The sequence below is a fragment of the Malania oleifera genome, chromosome 6, assembly GCF_029873635.1.
Source record: "Malania oleifera isolate guangnan ecotype guangnan chromosome 6, ASM2987363v1, whole genome shotgun sequence".
Lineage (NCBI taxonomy): Eukaryota > Viridiplantae > Streptophyta > Magnoliopsida > Santalales > Ximeniaceae > Malania > Malania oleifera.
In genome coordinates, this window is record NC_080422.1 from 11,798,071 (window position 1) to 11,820,887 (window position 22,817).

Below are 22,817 nucleotides of genomic sequence, written 5' to 3' on the forward strand. Positions count from 1 at the left end.
GTTTAATATTTTTCAAGCTCCAAAAATAGCATCCTTTTCCCTTATTATTATTATTAGGATAATGCAACTCCATCCAAGCAGAAAAAAGTTAAGGTGAAAAGGCACAGAGAGGGCCCTGCAGAGACCAAAAAAATTCTTTTCCTGCTGGTGCTATCTTTTTTATCACATGTTTCTCATGCCGATTTTATCACCACACCAATTTTATCTTCTTCACTTTTTTTTTCCTTTTTTTTTTTTGCTAGTCACTTTTTGCTTGCTTTATGAGAACCACAATTTATATTGAACTGGTAAAGAGATGGGGACCAAGAAGAGAGGATAATGGCACAGCACAAGGGACGCCACCATACTCCTTTTAACATCAATGTTCTATTCTAGCACTAGGGTTGAGAAAGTGCAATATCCATGCTTTAGAACTTTGATCAGAAAATCATCCACATATTTAAATTAAACTGAACAGATAAAATCAAGACAAAGAACAACACTCTACTCCTTTTAACATCCATGCTCTATACTAACATTGGGGTTGAGAAAGTGCAGTATCCATGGTTTGGAATTGATGTTGATGAGAAGATCATCTACTTGGGCACTCTGTAGGAATGCCCACTCCATATTTAGATGGTAATAAAATACTACTGAAATTTTGGGCCAAAAGAGAACATGGTCCAAAGAACACAAAAGTAATCTCATTGGGATAATGCCAAAATTATTATAATCTAAAAGAAATGTAAATATTATTTTTTGAAAAGCTCAAAGAATGGGCTAAATATATTACAACAAATCAATTGGTTAAATAGCTGCACTTACATTGCTTGGGACATCATCATCATCATCCAATTCATCAAATCCAATCCTATGTTTAAAAAGAAGTTTGAGGTAGGGAATAACCTTTGGAAGAACAGGTAGATCTGCTATATTTATACTCATCATGTCGAATGCGATGCAAGTTTTGTGCATGTGCCCCTCGTCAAATACTGGAATTTTGGGATACCTTTGGCTGAAGTGGGTGAGAATGATGCGATATGCACCAGCAGAAGCCCCCACTTCTATGGCTTCCTTTGTCGTGCTGTGATTTTTTTCAATAGCCTCCTCCTCCATGCCTTCCTCAAAGGTAGCCTGCAATGGTGGGAAGAATAAGATTTTAGTCGTAGTTTTTACCCACAAATCTAGAAATTCAGAATAAACAGAGATCAAGTAATGTTTCTCTATCAGAAAATCACAAGCCGACCAGCCATACTGAACACAAACAAAACCAAGAAAGGTCATGTTTTGTTATATTACACACAATGTATGCAACATAGCTGGGTCAAGAGAGCATGAAAAAGCAAATGTAAATGTTTCATTGATCCACTTTAAAAAAGGAAAAATGAAATGAAAGTTGTATCGTATGCAATAATTCAAGCCAATTAACAGATCCTGACTGGGACTTGTGCCCATAACATTGAGCTTCGGTTACTTTGTCAACAGCAATGCCCTCTTTTCATTAAATACCACATTACTAATGCTTCGGCCGAGAAAAGCTATATTTACTACTTTTTAGTCAAGTATTTGACTAGCAATTATGAACCAACTATCAACAAGAATACACAATCTTACAACATTTTTTTCCTGGAAGAAACAATTATTCAATCTGAAGCACCAACTTACCTCATGTATAAGAACTGTTGCTCCACGGGACGCTTCTATCAGCTCTGGACAGGGCCTAGTATCACCAGAGTAAACAATCTTCCACCCTGGTATCACTTTTCCAGAACTACTGATTCTCTCTGAAGCCTTCAAGACAACACCAAATGCCTGTGGACAATGTACAACAGGAAAACTAATCAAAGCCTCCAGCCCAGCATCACCAAGAACCTTTTCCAAGTTCTTCAGTATTGGAACAACCACACCATTGTTAACAGGACTACCCGGTCTTTTCCAATAGCTCTGCATACGGTTTCCTTTAGCAAACAACGTGGCATCAATACTTTGTAATGATTGCCCATTTTCATTTTTGTTGCTATTCTCAAAATTGATTGGACTTCCAGGAGCAAAGTCGCCCTTGTTTGGTTCACAATCACCCTCCAAAGCTGCCAATGAAACTTCTGTAGTCTTCCTGCAATCAATAAACCGCATATCTAGATCTTCAAGTCTTTGATATGCATCTAGAAATCTCTTCAGTGGCCCCGGCCCGATAACAAGCAAAGGTTCATGAGGTACTCCCTTAAACAAATTATGTCGCAGAGTGAGTATTCTTGCTAGACCCGTATGGTGATCTGCATGAATATGGGAAATCCAAATGAGCCTCAGACCTTTCACAGCATCATCAGCACCCTCTACACCAAATCTGTTCTCCAGATACAACAAAGATTCATGCAGGGGAATGAAAATAGGCTACAACAATGACAGAATGAGTTTTTAGAATTTGCAAAGATTAAACTTTACCTTCTTTTCAGCTGTGCCAGGGTTCCTTCACCACAATCCAGAAGTATGCTTCCTTTAGAGAAAAGATTAATATAGATTGAACTAACATTTCGATACTTAGATGGCTGGGATGAACCAGTCCCTAGTAGTACAATCTCCATGTCGTTTCTTGTTATATTCTCCAAACAGCTAGGAAGCGTACTCCCATTCAACCACGGCTCTTCAATCATAGCTCTACCATTCTGCATGGGAACTATATCCCCTTTTGTTCCTTTAGAACCATGCCAAAACTGGCTCACTAGATCAGCAGCACCAATGATCTCAGGGACCTCCAAACATAACTCCTCGACGATTTTTGAGGAATCTGTTAAACTTGGAATACTGGATCTGTCCAATCCAAGCTGCGCATATGGGCGCAACTGGAACTGATCCCATATAAACAAGAACTCTAGCATTATTGAGCTACACTAATTCAAAATTCCCCCAAAAAAATCACAAGACATACTATAAATCAAAAGACTCGAAAAATGAAAAGCCATGCCCTGTGAGATGATGATATCCAACAGAAATTGTCTAAAAGAAATAACAGAAAGATAAGAAATGGAGAGCAGGGGGATGGATGAAGGGCATTGCTAGGTTACCGCTTCAGCAAAAAGCTTGTTAGGTTGTGGGCCAACAACATATAACAGCCTTAACACTCCCCCACATGTGCAGCCCGACAGCACGTGGAGAGATGGACAAACAACCAACAACACCCATTATAGGGAATAAGATAATTCTTAACAAACAAACAATAAATGCAGGCAACAAGACTAGAACCCAGGAACCTCCAGGCAACCTAGCTCTGTTAGATTACCATTTTACCTAAAAGCTTAAGCTGTTTAGTTGTGGGCCAACGATGTATCTCAAGCATTAACAGGCATGATACATCCTGTCAGAAAGAAATGCCAAATCCTGAGACCATATAACTATTTAGATTGGTTCAAAACAGATTGCATGGTGGAATCAACCTAACATAAATACCTCATGGAAGGTTTGATTAAAAAAAAAACCTATGAATGAAAAAAAATTTAAATCCCATTTTTAAGCTTGAGACTGTCATAGTACTGAAATACTAATTTCAGATTCTTTACTTTACTGCATTTCAAAGACTTTACAAAAAAAAACATGGCCAAAAAATATGCTTAAGAAAACAATCCAAATGTGCAATAGAAAGGAAGCATTAAAAAGATGTATTTATATATTAGTGGAGAAAAGATAAGTTTAGCTAAATTGTTTAATTATTCATACCTTCAGGAGATTTTCGGCATAAATCCTTTCACAAAGGTTTGAAACAGGACCCTGGTAACAAGAAACCAGGTTGGTCAGATTACCTACAATACATAAAACATGACTACCAACTCCTGACATACCAAGTCCGGCTCTGAGCAGTGGGAGCGTTGAAGAGACCAAAAGCCTGGAGCAGGGAAGAACTGAGGACATAGGTAATTAAGTTGAGCAGCAATTCTTGCGCTGGATTTTAAAATTGGGACCTCCACATTCTTTCTGCATAGAAAATATCAATAAGGCCGTGTTAGGAAAAAAATAGTAATATATCAGCCAGGGGCACAAGATTTCCACTCATGGTAGAGTCTGGGGAGGGAGTAAGCAGAATTACCCCTATTTGGGAAAATATAATGGAATTATAAAATGAATTTAGATCCATATTTGCAGTTAATTCCAGTGGAAACCCACAGACAACCTAGCGGTGCATTAAATCATTTTATGGAAATCTTCCAAAAAATTACAGTGCAAAGATGGGAGCCAAAGTAGCAGTGTGATCGAGGCAATAGTGGTGGTGTTGGCAGTGGAGATGACTGCAATAGTTCAAGACACCTGATGGGGGACAGCTTGGAGGTGCAGGTGGCAATGGCCACAATATAGTTGGCGGTTGAGGTGATAATAGCAGCAGCAAGTACAGTGGCAGCCATTGGTAGCCATTGTGGTAACTATTGGATAGAAAAATTCTATGCACTTTGAAAGCCTATGACTGAAGCATATGAAGACATGCAAGCTAAGCCTTGTTTGCCTAGGAAAAATGTCAATGGTTATTGATATCTGTTGAGAACTTTGGTTTTAAGTCCCACATTTGTTAGCGCTTATTTATTTGTAGTTTCTTTATCTCAGACAAGGTGATAATGGAAGATCTTTGGCAGCATCTATGAATTTGGGGGTCTCATTCTCCCAAAGCTGAGAAAGAAAGCAGAACTGGGGTCAGTAGGAGTGGGTATGGAATGATGATATGCAGAGAAAAAGGGTTCTGCACATGGAATGACACCGGTACGGTCAAGCCTAATTTTGCTGGCAATCTGGAGGGAGATGAATTGGGGACAACAAAAGAAAAGAAGCAATATTGGCAAGAGGAAGATTGAATTTGGGGTTGACGACAGGGAGAGACAAAGATGGCAAGGTGCAGGGCCTCAAACAACCTTGCACAACTGTAGAAATATATAGTGTATTGCAAAAACAGGGAAGGTAATGGGTGATGACAGTTGACTTCAATATTGTCCTGTACCCTGCAAAAGAAATGAGGAGTTCAGATTATACTCAGATGGAGTTTTAGAGTTCTTAAAAGTAATGAGCCTGACTGATCAGCAGCGTGGGAACATTTAGTTGGTCCATTTTCCAAAAGAATCATCCTCTTCCAAGGATTGACTGGTTCCTTGTTTCAGTTGGCAGGAAGAGCATTTTCCAAATGCTGCTCAAAAGCTTCAGCCAAACAAAAGCATTCTCCAAATCCTTTTCTTTTGATATCTTTTTAATACAGCTAGCTAGCTTACTCCAAAGAATGTTTGCGTCTACACCATCCTCTATTGTCCAATCACCATATTTTATCATTTTATCTTTAAATTTTATTATATTTTCTCCCTTTAGTTTCCAAAACTAGTTCTCTTGCACTGATTTAAATTATCCTCTCTTCCATTTATATATATATATATAACACAAAAAATCTATGCTGCCTAGTTAAGCTTTCACCTAGGACAACTTTACAATCCTTACATGACAAATGATCTACCCTCCTAGTTAAGAAAAAATTTATTTGACTTTTATTTTGTTTACTCTTGAACGTTAGTAAGAGTTCTTCTCTCTTCTTAAAGCAAGTATTCATTGTAATAAAATCATATGACATGGCGAAATCTAAGATCATATCCCCAAACTCATTTATATCTCCATGTCCATGTCCTCCATGTATCCTCTCTTAACCTTTATTATCCTTTCCAATTTGTGCATTCAAATAAGTTCCTATGAATATTTTCTTAGTCCCTGACATCACTTGCATAATACTATCCATATCGCCCCAAATTTGTCTCTAAAGGTTTTTTGATAAGCCTATTTGAAGAGCATAAGCACAAATGACATTTATTATCTCTTGGCCTAAGACCATCTTGATTTTTTATGATATTATCTCCCAATCTTTTTGACATCTTCAACACTATCTTTTAAGTCTTTTTCTACAATGATTCCTACCCCATTCTTCTATTTTTTCTTTTCCAGAGGACCAAAGTTTGAATCGTAATTTTTCAATTTCTTTAACTTACTCCCCAACCCACTTAGTTTCTCATAGACAAATTTCATTAACTTTTCTTCCAATCATTGTGTCCAATATCTTAATGCTTTTACACATAAGTGTCCATATATTCCAAGTTGACACCATCTTTTAAGTCTTTTTCTACAATGATTCCTACCCCATTCTTATATTTTTTCTTTTCCAAAGGGCTAAAGTTTGAATCGTAATTTTTCAATTTCTTTAACTTTCTCCCCAACCCACTTAGTTTCTCATAGACAAATTTCATTAACTTTTCTTCCAATCATTGTGTCCAATATCTTAATGCTTTTACACATAAGTGTCCATATATTCCAAGTTGCTAGGTTAATCCTAGTCTCCTAAACTAACTTCTTTACTCGCTCACATCCAAAATGATATGTGAACCCTCACATATTTGACACCTAGGCACTGATACAGAATGTTACTTCGAGACGACAACCTACCCACCCTTGCCCACTTTTCACTACACCCGATAATATAAGGGCAACATGTCACTCTTAGGGTGCACCCCAGTGAATAAACGCTAGGTGGAAAGAACCCAATGCATTTTAAACCCAATGTGGAAAGGGAACGGCGTCTAAAAATGTTTGTGGTAACAAGGTTTATGTCCATAGGCAGGTTGAGGAGGCTACTGTGGGAATGGGAAAAGGTACTGATTCCAAGCAAGGATTCTGATCTGGGAACAAAAAGAAATGCAGAAGGAAAAGCTTGTGTGTTCTGGAATCTTTGAGGGGGAGTTTGGTTTGCAGCATCTTTAAACATTCTTGGGAATGTGATCCCTATGGCATCTCATTGCCACGTTTCTTTAGGAATGGGGATCCTACATGGCAGACATCTTCACATTCCTTGGAATGAAAGATTCCTAAAAATCGTGGGCATCTCATTCCCATCCTCCCCCAAGGGTAAGTTTCGTGGTAATCCCGTCCCATGGAAATCCTACTTTTTTCACCAAATTGCCTTTGTTATTTTGGCGAGTTGGACAACAATGCCCCTATAATCTAGTATTATTGCGCTTTATTATAGTATTTAAAAAAGTAAATCACCAATAAAATAAAAATAATATTTTTTTTATAACAAAAGAGAATGTACAATTAGAGTGAGGATACTAAATCCTCAAAAATAAAAAGAAAAATGAAAAAAACAAAAAAACAAAAGAAAAGAAAAGAAAAGAACAAAAAGAAAAAGAATAAAAAAGAATAACAATAAATAAATAAATAAAGCTAAACTTATGCAAGAAAGCCCCTCTTTAATCCGTTCCCATCATAGTTCACCTAACACTTCAAATTCACTAATTCCCTCTGACCCTTCTTTGCCCTAGATTTACCACCATCAAGCCTAACTTCATTTCCTCCATAAACAGACAATGTGAGGCCCAAGCTATTCAACAAATTCTGAGTTTTAATGCCTTTCTCAACAGATTCTTGAACTGGATTGGCAGAATTCCATCTTTTACCTTCAGTTCTTCTTGGAAATATCTTCCTCAAAAATATTAATTCCATCTAAACCTTCTAGAGGAGGAGGTGGCATATGATAAATCCCTAAGACAATCAGAAGAAGAGTCAGAAAAATTCAACAGATTCTTGAACTGGATTGGCACGTGTCTTTCTTCTATTCTGAGGAGAGATTAACTACAATGGCCTCACAAATTTTCATAAATCTTTTTAACTAAAAACCTGACTAAGCATTTGGGCCTGCTCTTTTGATCGGCCCAACTGCAATTCACCATGAGTCGTCATCCCGTTGTTCATGCCCAACCCGCCTGACCTTTGTCATCCCATCATTTATGCCCTATCAATTGATCGTCCAGAGCTGTTGGCAGCTTCTCCTCTTGCATCTTCTCCCCACACCAAACACACACCACCTCCAGCACATCCTTAGGGATCGAACAAACTCCATTAGGAATTGAGCAAGCACCAATCCTAGGAATCAAGCAAACTCCATCAGCATCAGTTCTTCCTAGAACTGTCTTGACTCCAGGATCAATTCTCATTACTCTTTTAACCATCAACTCCATCAATGCCTAAACAAACAAGAACTCACCAAAACATCAAACTCTTTCCCAAACCCAGACCACCCATCACCTTTGGATCCTTTAGGGACAAATATAGAATATCTGTTGCCTCTATCCATGCCCCAATTCGAGGAATTTCCCTGCTCTCATTGCATGAATCAATATCCCAATAAATAAATAAACACCTGAGAACCATGAAAACCCTTGCTTGAACTTCGAGCAAGGGATAAGAAATCCTGTGAGAACCAGTTGGCAGCAGCTGAAGAAAAATGAAACCCACCGATTGCACTGCCAATTCTTCTCAAGAATGAACAAAGCTCCAACCTTCCCTACTTTATCCAATCTCAGATCGAAGGATTTCCCTTTTTCTGGACTGAAAAATTCCCCAAATAAAAGTAATATTATTCTGTCATAATAATATAATTTAATTACTAATATTTACTCACCATATTACTTTAATTATTTTGGTTAATTGGATTATTTAAATGTTGATTTTTTTAAAAAAAAAGTATGATTGTTGAGGATTTTGTGACATGGATTTAATTAAGTACATACTCCTAGAAATTTTTTTGTTGAAAATATAATGGTTCTTCATATATTGGGTTATCCCTCTACATAAAAGCAGGGGTAAGGCTGCATCCAGTATGATGGCCCTCCCCCCTACCCTCACAAAGCGGGGAGGCTTAAGACCTAGGGACGCCCTTTTTTATATTGGGTATACACAATTTCAAGGGTATAATGGTCATCTTTTTGAAATGCCTGTTAGGATTCCCATGTTGAATCAAACATTGATATAGGATTCTTGTGTATATTCCTGAGAATCTTACAATGCAAACCAAACAAAAATATTCTCATGAAGCAGGCATTCCATTCCTGGGGATGTCATTCCATAGGAAATTAGGAATATTTTTTTATTCTGTGAACCAAATGCCCCTTGAGTAATTAGAAAGGGGGTATAGACAGGAAGGTTAGTAAAGGAAAGGAGAAGAAAAATGGGGTAATCTATTGGAGAGTGATAGTGTTGACACTAGTCAGTTTGACCATGATATGGTTATGGAATGCTCCTGAATGAATTTCAGGAACAATATGGCCATAGTTCTGATTTATCTGATTGCTTGGGGATTACTGTATGTACCTCCATCAAGATTGAAGCCTTGAAGGTCCAGAGTGTATCCCCCTTTTCGAGGATGAGGGGATGGGCAAAAGGCAGCTGTGTATGGACGGGATTTTGCCTACTCTGAGGGAGAAGATAAATGTCGGGAATTAGAAGCTCAGCCACAGCTGGATAAGATGGGCCTGTGGATCCAAGAGGCAATAAAGTTCGGTTGGCTAGGGATAAAAGGCAGAAGAAAAAAAAGGCCAAGAGGAGTTAGCTAATCTGCAGCATTCAATAAACTATGATGGAAAGTTTTTAAAGAGGAATTTCTTAATTAGTTTCCTTATTTTTTTAATTCTTTTATTTTTATTTTATTTTATTTTCTTGAGGATTTCTTGTCCTCTTCCAGTATGTAATTCTTCTCTTTCTTAATACAATTTATTTTCTAATATATCTATCTATCTACACACACCCCCCCCCCCCCCCACACACACACATATGATATTAATGTAGCATAAGAAACATTGTTCATCATGCAAGAATCAATTCGATTCCAGCGAACTAAAATCATATCTGGCATTTTTTATTTTTTTTCTTTTTTTTGTAGGGCAGCGGGGCAGGGGGAAGGCAATTGTCAAGTAACTTACATTTCATGTCCAGCCAAGATATGTTGGGCCCCACCAAATCTTTTCATCCAATTCTGGTAATCAAGAGTGCTTGTGATTGATGTAGGAGTCAAATGAATTATACAATTGACGGTCTTTGCACATCCTGATATGTCACCACAGGAATCTGCAAAATAACTACTGAGAGATTGTGCAGATAACAATGCTTGCATATGAGATGCTGTGGGGCAGTCAACTAATAGTACAATTGGACCAGGAACAGAGGGACCCAGTACATCACTTGGATGAACCTAGATAATAAGGCAAATATCAGAAAAGAAGCACATACAAAACATAGTATAGGACCAACTACAAATCTTAGAAAAACCCACCACAATATTCTTATGATCAGACGTCACTGATTTCCCAAGTTGAAGTTCACGATACTTCGGTCCAGGTTTTAACCCAAGAGCCTTAGCTTTCTCCGGGTCAAACTTCCCCATAATTTCAGGCAATTCACAAACATAAATCACAGAAATATCACCAGGCCTTATTGCAGGCTCAGCCTTATGGTTTAAAATTAAGGGTTCTGCAACTTGATCCCTCTCTTTTGGATCCATTTCTGGAGAATTCTGCATGGTAGGTCCTTCCTTCAAGGAATGCGATTCATCCAAGCAACCTGGTCGTAGGAGGATTGCTGATATTTTGACAACTTCATCATCAACAAGAACAACAGGGTCCATAAACTTTCTTTGATCTGGAATAGCTACCCCATCAGAACCATGCAAGGAGCCAAAGCTATGTGTGTGAACCATGGCAGCTTTTGGGATAAATGACCGCATAGCGCCAACCAAAAAGTTGAGATCTGATGGGCCCCATATGTTGACCTTTAAAAAGGAGGGGAAAACACAAAACAACATGGCAACATTAATTGTCAATATGACAATAAAATTTATAAGGAGAAGAACGATAAATCTTTGAAGTCACTGTGATACTCACAGACATTCCTGTTTCTCCAATACCAGCCAAAGTCAACAACAAACCTGTAATGCAGAGTAGCAACAAAGAATTTCAGAGTTCTCAACATCATCTCCTTGCATCGCCACTCAAAACATTGAACTGGAATACTGACGCTTCAGAACAAGATCAGAACAACAAGCACTTATTCCTAGTTACAAGAGACATCATTTTCCACTAAATCTTGTAGCTGATACCAAAGGTACAAACCTGGCAGTCCACCTGCAGTTTCTGAACAGACACGGGAAAGAAATATGTGATCTATCTGCAGGAAAAAAAATATATATATTGTTGATCAAAAAGTCTTCACACAAAAAAAAAAAAGAATAATATCCATAAAATAAAGATGAGGAAATGGTTTATAAAATAAGAATACCTTTGATAGCTTAATCTTATGCTCGGTGCAGAATCGTTGCAATCCCTGGAATTCAATGAAATTTCTCAAAAAAAATCAAGTTCCAAAGGCAATAAAATATGCATCAGAATACATGCAGATTATAGAACATCAAAAACTATCAACAACTGTTTTAGATTTATAAATCTAACTCACATTGGATCTGTGATTAGACTTGTCAATATTATCAGAAATGGGAAAGGAATGAGCTGAAGGTATATGACGAAAGAGGGACAATTTCTAAAGACAAATAACAAATACCATATTATGATCTCTCTTAAACAGTGGAACTTAAAACATTAGATATATGTCTTATATTCTGTGACAATTAAAGACATTTTGTATGGAATATAAAACACTTAAAGGCCTTCAAAATAGGTAAAAATTTATAAACTAAGTGACCAAAAGCCATGTATCTTCTTCCTGAGAAAAAAACCCAAACAATACATACTTTAGTTAAAACAGAGTTGATGAAGATTAAATAAATTATTGCATCAATTATCACACTAGTACTGAATCATTTTCTAAATTACGAACAGAGGCTTGTTGGGAGGAAAGATCAACTAGCTGATGAGGTAATCAATTATAGCTCAATATTTAGGAAATTTATAATTTTAAAATCTACTAGGAATAGAAAACCTAAAAAAAAAATGATGCAATATTGATACGAAGAGTCCGAGCAGATACATCTATCTCATATGATTTGAAGTTGCCACTATCTAATGATACTGCAAATAAATTTTCAAGCATCTGTAAATGCATAAAACTGCTTTTTTGCCCTTCATTATGAAATTGTGCCACATGGAACTTACACGTGCATAATTATAAACTAATAATTAACTATCTATGTCCAAACCTTTGCTGTGAAGGCATGTGGTAGGGTCTCTCTGCCAATATCAATCCTATAACGTTTAAAAATATTTGGCTAGGTGGATCAAACTAGGGTTCATGAAGGAAAGCTCCAACCCTGTTAGCCTTTCCCTGAGCTGCTTAGATGCTGCCAGGCATAGTATTTGTAACATGTGTCACTTTTCATCTCTCACTCTATCCATGGATCGCTACTCTAGTGATCTTACATAATTCTCATTGGAGGATGATAACTATTGCACATTTGCATTTCCCTATAAATCATAGTTTTTAAACTGGTATCTAACAACCATTACAGCCATTATGTAATGGTATCGGTGGCTTCTGAGACCATTAAATCAATATCTGATTCACAACGAAATTAACCCTTAGGTTCCATTACACTCTGTTGCAAGCCATTATTTTATTATTCTTATTTTTTTTGCATTTCTTTACTCTTCCATTCATTGAAGATCATAAGAAACTCAATTTTATGCTGGTTTATTTTCGTTACTAATTTTTTATTATAAACTCGTTTTTGGGTTTATTTTCTTTGACATTTAACATGTATTTCTTTAATAACTAGATTCCAAGTAAACCTAACTTTTTTCTCTCATTAAAACTACATATTTGCATTGTAAATTCTTTCAATTTTTTACCTTTATTTTGAGTTTTTCTTACACCTATTGGAGATTAAAATATGATATGTTGCTATGCTTTTTTGTTCTTTATTATGAATACTTTTTTTTTTTGGAAATAATGAAAGAAAGTATATCAAGAGAGGGAAAAAAAAAGTGCAACCTAAAAGAGGACAAGCAGCCATCAATAGAAAAAAAATATTATTTTAAAGAACAAGAACAGAAAAAGAAAATTAAAGAAAAATATTAACAGACAGTTCAAACAAGAAACATCTCCTTAAACCCTTGCCTCCATAGTTCACCAAGCACTTCAAATTTCCTAATTCATGTTGTCCTTTCTTCAATTTCCCTTTAACCTCATGGCCTCATCCAAGCAAACTTCATCACTTTAAGACTGAAAAACAACAAATCCATCTCATCCACCAATTTTTGAGATTCTAAGTTCTTCCAATCAACCTCATCTACTGGAGTGCGCAAAGCCCCATCCTTCCAGTTCAGCCCTCATCCATTCCATCTTTCTCAGCTATAAAAGTACCCTCTAAACCTTCCATCAAAAATGGTGGCCTGTATCATAGTTATTAAATCGAGATTTGAATGGTGTGATTGAAGTTCCAATTTCAGGAATCAAGAATTGAATTGAATCGAACCATAAGATTCAGTACAAGTTTCTAAAATCGATTCCAAATGGCATGCATGTATTGATATACAAACAAGAAGCAAAATAGTAAAGTACATTTAAACTTTGACAATAAAAAAATCATGTTACATATGTATGCTTTCCGTGAACAATAAAAAGGGAATGAACCAAGGAAAATTAATAAAAAAGGAACTTTATGTTGTCAAGGAAAGGAATCAAGAAAAAATAATAATAATAGTGGCTTTAACCCTATGTTTATGAGCACAGAATTGGGCCTTTGAATCTGGATTTGTGTGGATTTGGATAACACAGTAAAAAATTGTCTTGACCTCCTTCCAAATCCACAGAAATCTAAATCCAAGTCCCAAATCGTGCTCCCAAGCACTACCTAAAAAATTGACAATAATTGAACAACTAATTAAAAAAAGGAAACAACAATTTTAGAATTTTAACACACAAGAAGCATGAGTACCACCTTAGCCAATAAGTGTTCTGCCCCCTCTTCTCAATGGCACAACAATATACTCCTCTAAGAGTGAAGAATGGTTTTGTGAAGGCAAGATAGGACCTAAAGTTCTATTTCCTCCTCTTAGAACTGACATAGACATGGAATGGAAGGTAATCGTGTAAAAATAAAAGCAACAAAAAAAAAGGAAGAAATGTTGTTTTGGGGGTTTTAATTAAGCAGGTCTGTTAGGATATGATAGGCTTAGAATCATGTGAATCAATGGATTCGGATTGACTTGTTTAGATACTTACATTCAGGGGTGAATCGATAAATTCAACATTGACTCAATTGTTTTTTAATTTGCTAGTGAGATTTGAATCAGATTGTTGTGGAATTGATAGAAACCAAATCATGAATCATAAGATTCTAACAACTATGGCACGTATGGTAAAATCTCGAAGTATATCAGATGATGCAGAATCATAGCCACACAGTTCTCGAATCTCATCCAAAACCAAACTGCATTTTGTCCGCAGATTCACTCATATCAACACTATCACTATCCAACTTACCAACCCATCTTTCCTTCTCCTTACTCTCTCACCTCCTTCATATACCCTAGTGTAAGCCCGTCCCTCAGCAAACACCAACAGCAGCTTCTTGATCAAGCTTTCATCCTGGCAACAATCTTCTAAAACCAAAAGCACAGGAGCATCAATTCAACTAGAATCCCGAGACTTAACAGAACTACTAACGTTCCTAGTCAGAATCCACTGTGCAGGATTCACCCTGTCACATACCCCCATCCCCCACCCCAAGGTGTTCTGCAATGGAAGAACTGGATTCCTTTTTGTGCAGTATGGATGTGGCATTGAGGTTGCTCGGAGAGAGGGGCAGGGCTGGCTCCTTCTCCACATGAGAGATAGAACTAACAGGCTTATTCAATCCCTTTTTAGAACTTGGAAGGGACTGTTACAACCCATTGAGTGTTGGGCCTCTGCCTTCTTGAATATCTAAATGGGCAGAAACATGGGGCTGCGCATGCCGGATCCAAGACTAGCCCACTTGCTTAATAATAGGCCCAGACCAAGAACAATGTTATGCATCCCTGGCCAAGATCACTCCCTTGACATCCCTTGCGTAATGTCTCGTCAAACCCTAGCCACCACTGCCATGAGCTGCTTGCCCTTTTTCGCACCTCATCTTCGGGGCTTCTTTAATCCATCTCCAGTTAATTTCCTCTGCAAAATGCAAATTTTCACCATACTTTGCACAGACATGATCACTCCTGCGTTAACACTTTCTTCCATGATCAAGGTTCTCAAAGCCTTGTAGGTACTCCTTAGGTGGCCTTTTTTGATTGCCTCAAATTATGGTCATTCACCATACAAGGAAGATCCTTACCTGAATCCTCCACCAACATTCAAACTCACTCGCAAAACTCCTTCAACCATCATCACGAAGACCTCTTGGGATGAATAAATGAATACAACAAAATTTTCCAATTCCACCCTGTTGAGATATTTATATTTTTAAGTATTATTATAGTATGCCAATTAGTGAGAGTTAGTAAGGGTATTATTGTCATTAGAATGTATTTGATTTGTACTATAAATAGAGGAAGAGACCTATCTTCAAGTTAGGTCATTAATTTAATCAAAAATCAAAGCATGATCCAACCTAAACCCTATCATACTCAGCCGCCACAGGAAAACACATTCCTGTCGCTGCCCTTCTCAAATCTGCCTCCACCCTTCACTATTTAACAGAACAAACAATAGCCAAAAACAGAATCCTCCGAAGTCTACCCCCACAAAACCCCATCGCGGAGAAACAGCCCCACGCACTGCCATGCACCGGCCAACTTCCGGCAGTGCCGACCCCACACGCCCGCGCATGAGAGAGTTTCTGGTCACCTTTTTCTTTTTTTCCCTTTGCCATGTTCTTATTCCTTCTCTAGGCAATATTATCAAGCTGTTGGGCATGTTTTTTGCCCAAAGATCGAACCTTTTTCGACCATGCACTCGTGGCAATCCATTAGTTTTTGTTCAGTGTTTGTAAAGGATTCTTTGTGAGTTTCTTGGAGCAGTGGCAGTGTTCATAAGTTAAGATTGTGAAGCTATGGCAGTGCTATCTCAGTTGGTAATTCGTTCACCCCGTTCGTGTTCATTTCGGTGCTTCACATAGTTTGAGATTTTCCCGATTAGTTTTGATTGCTCTTCTTGTTTGACATTGGTGTGGCTACAAGTTTGTGAGTGTGCAATGGAGTCTATGAATCCCAAAAATATGTTTCCTTCATCTCTGCCACAGATAACAACTCAAAAGTTGGACAAAAAGAATTATGTTCAATGGTCTAAAGTTGTTCGAGTTTATTTAGCAGGATTACGAAAATCTGACCACTTGCTCCAATCTGATCCTTCCAATGAGAAGAGAAAAGAAGTGTGGATTCAAGAAGATGCTTTGATTGTTTCCCTCTTGTGGAATTCGATGGAACCACAAATTGCACGGATGTGTATGTGTCTCAATACGTGTAAGGAGATTTGAGATTATGCCAAGCTTTTATACTCTAGTGACATTACACGTATGTATGATTTGTCCCAGGAGCCCTTTCAGTTACAACAAGAAGATTAGGAGCATAGCAGATTATTTTGGAGAGATGAAGTGTATTCAAAAGGAGCTTAAGATTGTGCAACCTATAACCGCCAACATTCGTGAGATGTAGAAGCAAAGGGTGCAGACGGCAGTTCTTCAGGTTTTAGTGGACTTGAGACCTTAGTTTGAGGTAGTCCAGTCCTAGATACTTAGTAGTGCAAAGTTGCCATCATTTTCTGATGTTTATTCTTCAACTCTTGCATCTAGCTCTGAGAGGACAGCCTTTGCTACACAGGGTGATTCTAGTTCTCTACCAAACAATCGCAGAAGTTATCAAGGTGGTTCAAGTGGCCGTGGTGGTAGAGATGGACGAGGTAGAGGCAGTGAGGCACTCCTTGCAAGTGCACTCATTGAGGACGAAGTAATCATACTATTGAGCAGTGTTGGGATCTCCATGGTAGACCTTCACATGTTGCTACTACAGCCACCAATGACTTCACACCTTTGGGGGCAGCCAATGCAACCACCACCGACTCCACACCTTTGGGGTCAAGTGGGGGCCAACATACTGTATCCATGTCAGAGGAAGAGTATTCCAAATTCCAGTAGTATCAAGCGTCATAACAAGCTTCTCTTCTCATTGCATCTCTTGGCCAAACAAGTAATCCCACAGTAAGCCTGTCATCCAGTACTTCTCATCCTAGTCCTTAGGTCACAAACTCCGTTGCCATTCATTATATCACAGGTATACCTAATTTCTTCTCCACTCTTCAATATCCTACAAATTTACCTTGTATTACTCTTGCTGGTGGATCCACCACTGCAGTCAAGGGAATTGGAACTATAAATTCCACTTCTTCTATTTCTTTTCCTTCGATTTGGTATATTCCCAAATTTCCTTTCAATCTTACGTCCGTAATCAAGATTATTAAATCTATGAATTGTTTAGTAACATTCTTCCTTGATTTTGTGGTTATTCAGGATTTGAAGACAAGGAAGAAGAATGGCGGAGGGTGTGAAGCTGGTTGACCTTATCACTTTGAGGCGCTATCTCCTTCTACCGCCTGCACCGTTGCTGCCACATCTCTCCAAATTCATTGTCATCTTGGTCATCCTTCACTAGAAAATTTAAGATGTCTTGTTCCTGATTTGAGTAATGTGTTTAGTCTTGATTGTGACTCTTGTCAATTGAGAAAGCACCATCATGTCCTTTTGCTTCCCAAGTCAACAAATAGGCTGCAAGCCCTTTCATGTTAGTCCATTCTGATGTTTAGGGTGTTGGGAATAAAGAACAAATTCCCGAAACCTGTGAGAAACAAAATAGAGAAAAATAACGCCAAAGAAAAATCAATCACACGCACAAGACAATATTTACGTGGTTCGGCAATTTTGCCTACGTCCACGGAGTTGCAGGGATTTCAATATTATCAGGAAGAAAACACAAAGAGTGCGGCGATACAATGCTTTCCCTCTCGCTCTCTCGCAAGTACAACCACACGAACCCTAATCACCCGAAAGCAATCCTTTTTAAATGTTGCGCCTAAGGTTCCGTTCCGAATGGGCTCCAAAAACGGCCCAAGCCTTCGCTCCATGGACTAAGCCTTAGGATAGAAATCTCTAATTAAATAAGGGTCGGGTCAACATCCAAATTAAAACACAACTTGGCTCCACAAAAGCCCAACATAGGGTTATAGTGGAGTTGTGTCCAAGTGGGATTTCTAGTACTTTGTAACCTTTGTAGATGATTCAAGAATGACTTGGCTATATTTAATAAAAGATTGTTCAGAGTTATTTCATATATTTTGTTCCTTTTATCCCGAAATAAAAACTCAATCTGGTTTGCCAATTTGAATAATTCGAAGTGATAATGCTAAAAAGTGCTTCAGTTCACAATTCACTACTAATATGACTCAGTCTGGTATTGTCAATCAATCATCTTGTGCCCAAACTCCTCAACAAAATGGGGTTGCGAAAAGGAAAAATAGACATATCCTTGAAATCAATCGCACCTTACTTCATCAGATGCATGTACCTAAAGTGTTTTGGAGTGATGTTATACTTAGTGCTTGCTATCTGATCAACACGATGTCATCTTCTATTCTTAGGGGTTAAATTCCCTACTCCATTCTCTTTCCTAATTTACCTTTATTCTCTCTCCCTCCTCGTATATACAGGATTGTGTCCTTTGTTCATCAACTAACTCCTGGGGTGGATAAGTTGGATCCTCGTGCTATAAAATGTGTCTTTCTAGGCTACTCATATACTCCCTTTATCATTGTTATAGTCCTGAGCTACATCACTTCTTTATTTCTATCGATGTTACCTTCTTTGAGTCTACACCTACTACACCCAGTGCCTGAGTGCTTCTGAGCTCAATGAGTCTCTTCCTGCCTAATTTTCTAAATTATACTTTGTTGTCCTTGCCCAACCAACCATCTGAGTCTCCATGTAATTCAAGTCCTTCTCATCATCTTGATCATCCTAATTTACAAGTGTGTTCACAATAGTGGCTCCAAGGAAGAGCATCCCCTCTAGCTTCTACTACCACACCTCTAGTGATTATCATATTCCCCATGATGTTGATCCTCCCATTGCTGTTTGGAAATGTAAATCACATGCACCCAGCATCCCATTTCCAACTATGTTTTTTATGACTTCTTATCACCCTCCTATTATTGTTTTATTACTGCTCTATCATCTACTACTCTTCCTAAATCTATTTCAAAAGCCTTAGCCCACTTTGGGGGGAGGAATGCTAGGGTTGAAGAGATGAATGCTTTACAGGACAATGGCACTTGGAACTTGGTATCTCTTCCTCCTGACAAGTCTGCAGATGGTTGTCGCTAGATATACATTGTGAAAGTAGGCACTGATGGTTTTGTGGCTCGTCTAAAGGTGTGTTTGTTGCTAAGGGGTATACTCAAGTGTATGATTTGGATTATTCAAACACATTTTCTCCAGTTGCCAACTTACATCAATATGTCTTTTCATCTCCTTGGCTACTACTTGTCACTGGCCTCTACATCAGCTAGATGTGAAAAATTCTTGCATGATGATCTTGAGAAGGAGGTCTATATGGAGCAAACACCTGGATTTGTTGCTAGGGAGAGTCAAGCTTAGTGTGTGGGCTCAAGAAGGCACTATGGTTTTAAACAGTCTCCCACAACATGGTTTGGTCGTTTCAGTGTTGTAGTACTAGAGTTTGGTCTTCAACAGTGTGCAGTGGATAATTCTGTGTTTTATCATCATACTTCATCGAGTAGGATCCTTCTTGTTGTTTATGTGGATGATATTGTTATTGCAGGTGATGATGATAAAGGTATTCAGAGTCTCAAACTTTTTCTACAAATTAAGTTTCAAACCAAGGATTTGGGACCATTGAAATACTTCTTGTGTATAGAAGTATTTAGATCTCATACAGGAACTATTTTGTCACAGAGGAAGTATGTTCTTGATACGTTGGATGAAACTAGATTGTTAGGATCCAAGACTGATTGATACACCCATGGATCCTAACAGCAAGTTAGAGTTGGATATGAGTGGTTTGAAACCTAATCTTGGACAATACCGGAGATTTGTTAAAAAATTGAATTATCTCATAGTCACTTGGTCAAATATATCTTTTGCAACAATTGTTGTGAGTTAATTTCTATATTCTCTTAGGACAAATCATTGGGACGCAATAATTTGCATTTTGAGATATCTCAAAGGTGCATCTGGGAGAGGTTTTTATATCGTCATCAGTGTCACACTTATATCTATGGGTATACAGATGCAGATTGGGGTGGGTCGCCGAATGACCAAAGATTCATAATTAGGTATTGTATCGTGGTTGGTGGTAATTTGGTTTCTTGGAAGAGTAAGAAACAAACTGTGGTGGCCAGGTCAAGCACTAAATCAGAATATAAAGCTATGACTAACACTACTTGTGAACTTGGTCTGGCTAAAGTTCATGTTGGAAGAATTGGGTTTTCCACATTCTTAGCCTATAAATTTAATGTGTGATAATCAAGTTGCTCTTCATATTGCCTCCAACCCAGTCATTCATGAGCAGATGAAACACACTACTGATTTGTTTACCAAAGCTTTGGGGGGGTGCTTGTGTTAAATTTATTTGTAACAAGCTAGGAGCATATGACATTTATGCTCCAGCTTGAGGGGGAGTGTTAGAGGTTATTTATGTCTTTTAATATTTTCTAATTAGTGAGAGTTAGTAAGGGTACTACTGCCATTAGAATGTATTTGATTTGTATTATAAATAGAGGAAGAGACCTATCTTCAAGTTAGCTCATTCATTTAATCAAAATCTCAATACACACCAAACCTAATTCAAAGAATTTTCCTTCCCTAGTGAACCTAATCATCATCTAATACTCCACCCTCCCAAATCTTATTTTATTTGAGGATCTTCCTAACCATCCCACCACTCTGACAAGCCATCTACAAACAATCTGCCACCAAAGAAACCCTAACACATTGATTACAAGCTGGAATTCTCAAAAGCAAAGAAACAAACCACCCACCCCTATTCTCTCTAGAGTAGCCTTTGAGCTGCATTGTCTTCTGAGACACAACTTCTCTCACGACAAGCCATTAATGATTACATCATTACAAAACCAAACAGGAACGAGGGCTACGAGAAGGGAGAGAGGGGGAGTGAAAATGAGAATGCACACCAAAGCCACTATTGAAGTATATGCGAATAATAGAAGGAATCCACCCCCCTTACACCACCAACCCCCAGCACCTTTCAAGAACCTGATCTGCAACATCCAAGTTATATAGCAGCAAAGTAACTATAAAGTAGTACAAGAATGATTGAAGAAACCATAATTACAAGAAAAAAGTGCAAGATGGGCTCCAAGTTTCTAATATCTAATTCTCAATGTCAGAAGGGAGAAATTACTTCTTTTCCTTTTTAAAGCTATACAAAGCCTTGAAGGTTCCATGCAACAAAAATCTAGTTCATGTAGAATTTCACCATAACTTTAGTGAAATGATTGATAACAAAATCTATTTTAATTTACAAAAGTAGAAATATTAATACCATGATAAAAAATATATTAAAAAAAAAGGCAGCCCGGTGCACAAAGCTCCCACATATGAGGGGTCCGCAAAAAGGGCGGACCACAATGGGTCTATAGTATGCAGCCTTACCTTGCATTTTTGCAGGAGGCTGTTTCCACACCTCAACCGTGACCTCCAGGTCACACAGCCATAACAGACATGAATTTCAAATAGCATTCAGAACTGTTGCTTTTCAACCACAATGAACTACTTGCTAATGTGACCAGAGTCCAAGGTTTACCTCGCCAGCATTGAATATAAATCTCTGTTTGTCGAAGAAAAGCAAGACTGATGGAGATGTATCCTGAGTATCCATTCCAGTCCCCAGAATCTGAATATTTAAAAAAAAAAAATACAATTAAGATTCCATATTTTACTAATAAAAAGAGTGACAAAAACCACTAATCAATCTTAGCGCCTAGATTCATACAAGGCGATCCAGAATTCTGAAAATATCATAAATTCCAAGTCCAAGTCAGTGACACACTGACACCAAAAGGCCGCAATCCAAAAAACTGCTTAAAAGAAGATTGAAATTTTTTTAAAGCCCTCTTCCAAAACCCAGAACTCAAAAATTAATTCAAAACTTGAAATTTATTCAAAATCTCAGTAGATCAAACCCAAGGAATCCAAAAACGACAAAAAAATTCGAATTTTTTTATAAAAATCCCTAGACAAACCCAAAATGCAGCAAACGCAGCTCATGAAAACCCCAATAAACGAATACGCACAAATGCAAAGACCACCATACCTGAACATAGCAGATGGTATTGACAGGATTGAGCTTCCTAACCTTCAACTTAAGCGTCTTGGGCTTGTCACTCTTATCTCTACCTTCAGCTCTTTTTTTGTTGAATCCAATGGTCTCAGTCTCTTCCATGGTCAATCCTTTGTCTCTGCTGTCCCTACTGTTACTCTCCCTAAAAGAACTGTTGTGTCTGCGAGTAAAATGGAGAGGGCGAGAATAGTTTCGTTGCCAGCGAGAAGAGGAAGCGAAAACCGAAAAGAGAGAAGTGGGTCTAGAAGCAGAGCGTCTGGGCTTGGAGAGTAGAGAGGAGGAAAGAGAGGAGGGCTTGAAAGGGGAAAGAAGACAAGTATGGTTCGCAGAGAAGAATAGGAAACGCAGATTCGCTATTTGAAGCATTGTCTCACAAAGGTCTCCCCTTGGGAGGGAGTTTTAGGAGGGGACAAGCATGGAGGTAACAAAGAACAGATTGTAGCAGCTCGCGCAACTATGCTGTGCAAATCTCTCTTACCAGACATTTTATTTTTCTTAGAAGTAAAATTAGTTAAAAAAAATTAAGGTATGTTTGGCATTATTTTTTATTTTCTGATTTTGTTTCTCAATAGTGAAAAAATAGAAAATAAAAATATGTTTCTTTTTATTATTAGTGTTGCAGCCAAAAATTAATCGACTTTTGTGATCGTCTTTTTTAAGTAGATCGTCATTCGACCGTGATCACCCGAAAAAAATCAAATA

At 37.9% G+C, this 22,817-nt stretch overlaps 1 protein-coding gene across 1 annotated transcript; it reads right to left on the minus strand.

Moving 5' to 3' along the window:
- Positions 1 to 686: 686 nt before the first annotated feature.
- Positions 687 to 22,576, minus strand: LOC131157163 (tRNase Z TRZ3, mitochondrial). Its single transcript, XM_058111101.1, has 12 exons — positions 22,089 to 22,576; positions 21,579 to 21,668; positions 11,092 to 11,136; positions 10,926 to 10,980; positions 10,698 to 10,741; positions 10,091 to 10,585; positions 9,741 to 10,009; positions 3,813 to 3,945; positions 3,691 to 3,741; positions 2,422 to 2,825; positions 1,645 to 2,323; positions 687 to 1,113 (listed from the first exon to the last, which is right to left on the minus strand). Exons 1-12 carry the CDS (start codon positions 22,479 to 22,481, stop codon positions 787 to 789), a joined length of 2,985 nt encoding a protein of 994 aa, XP_057967084.1. The 5' UTR covers positions 22,482 to 22,576; the 3' UTR covers positions 687 to 786.
- Positions 22,577 to 22,817: the final 241 nt, after the last annotated feature.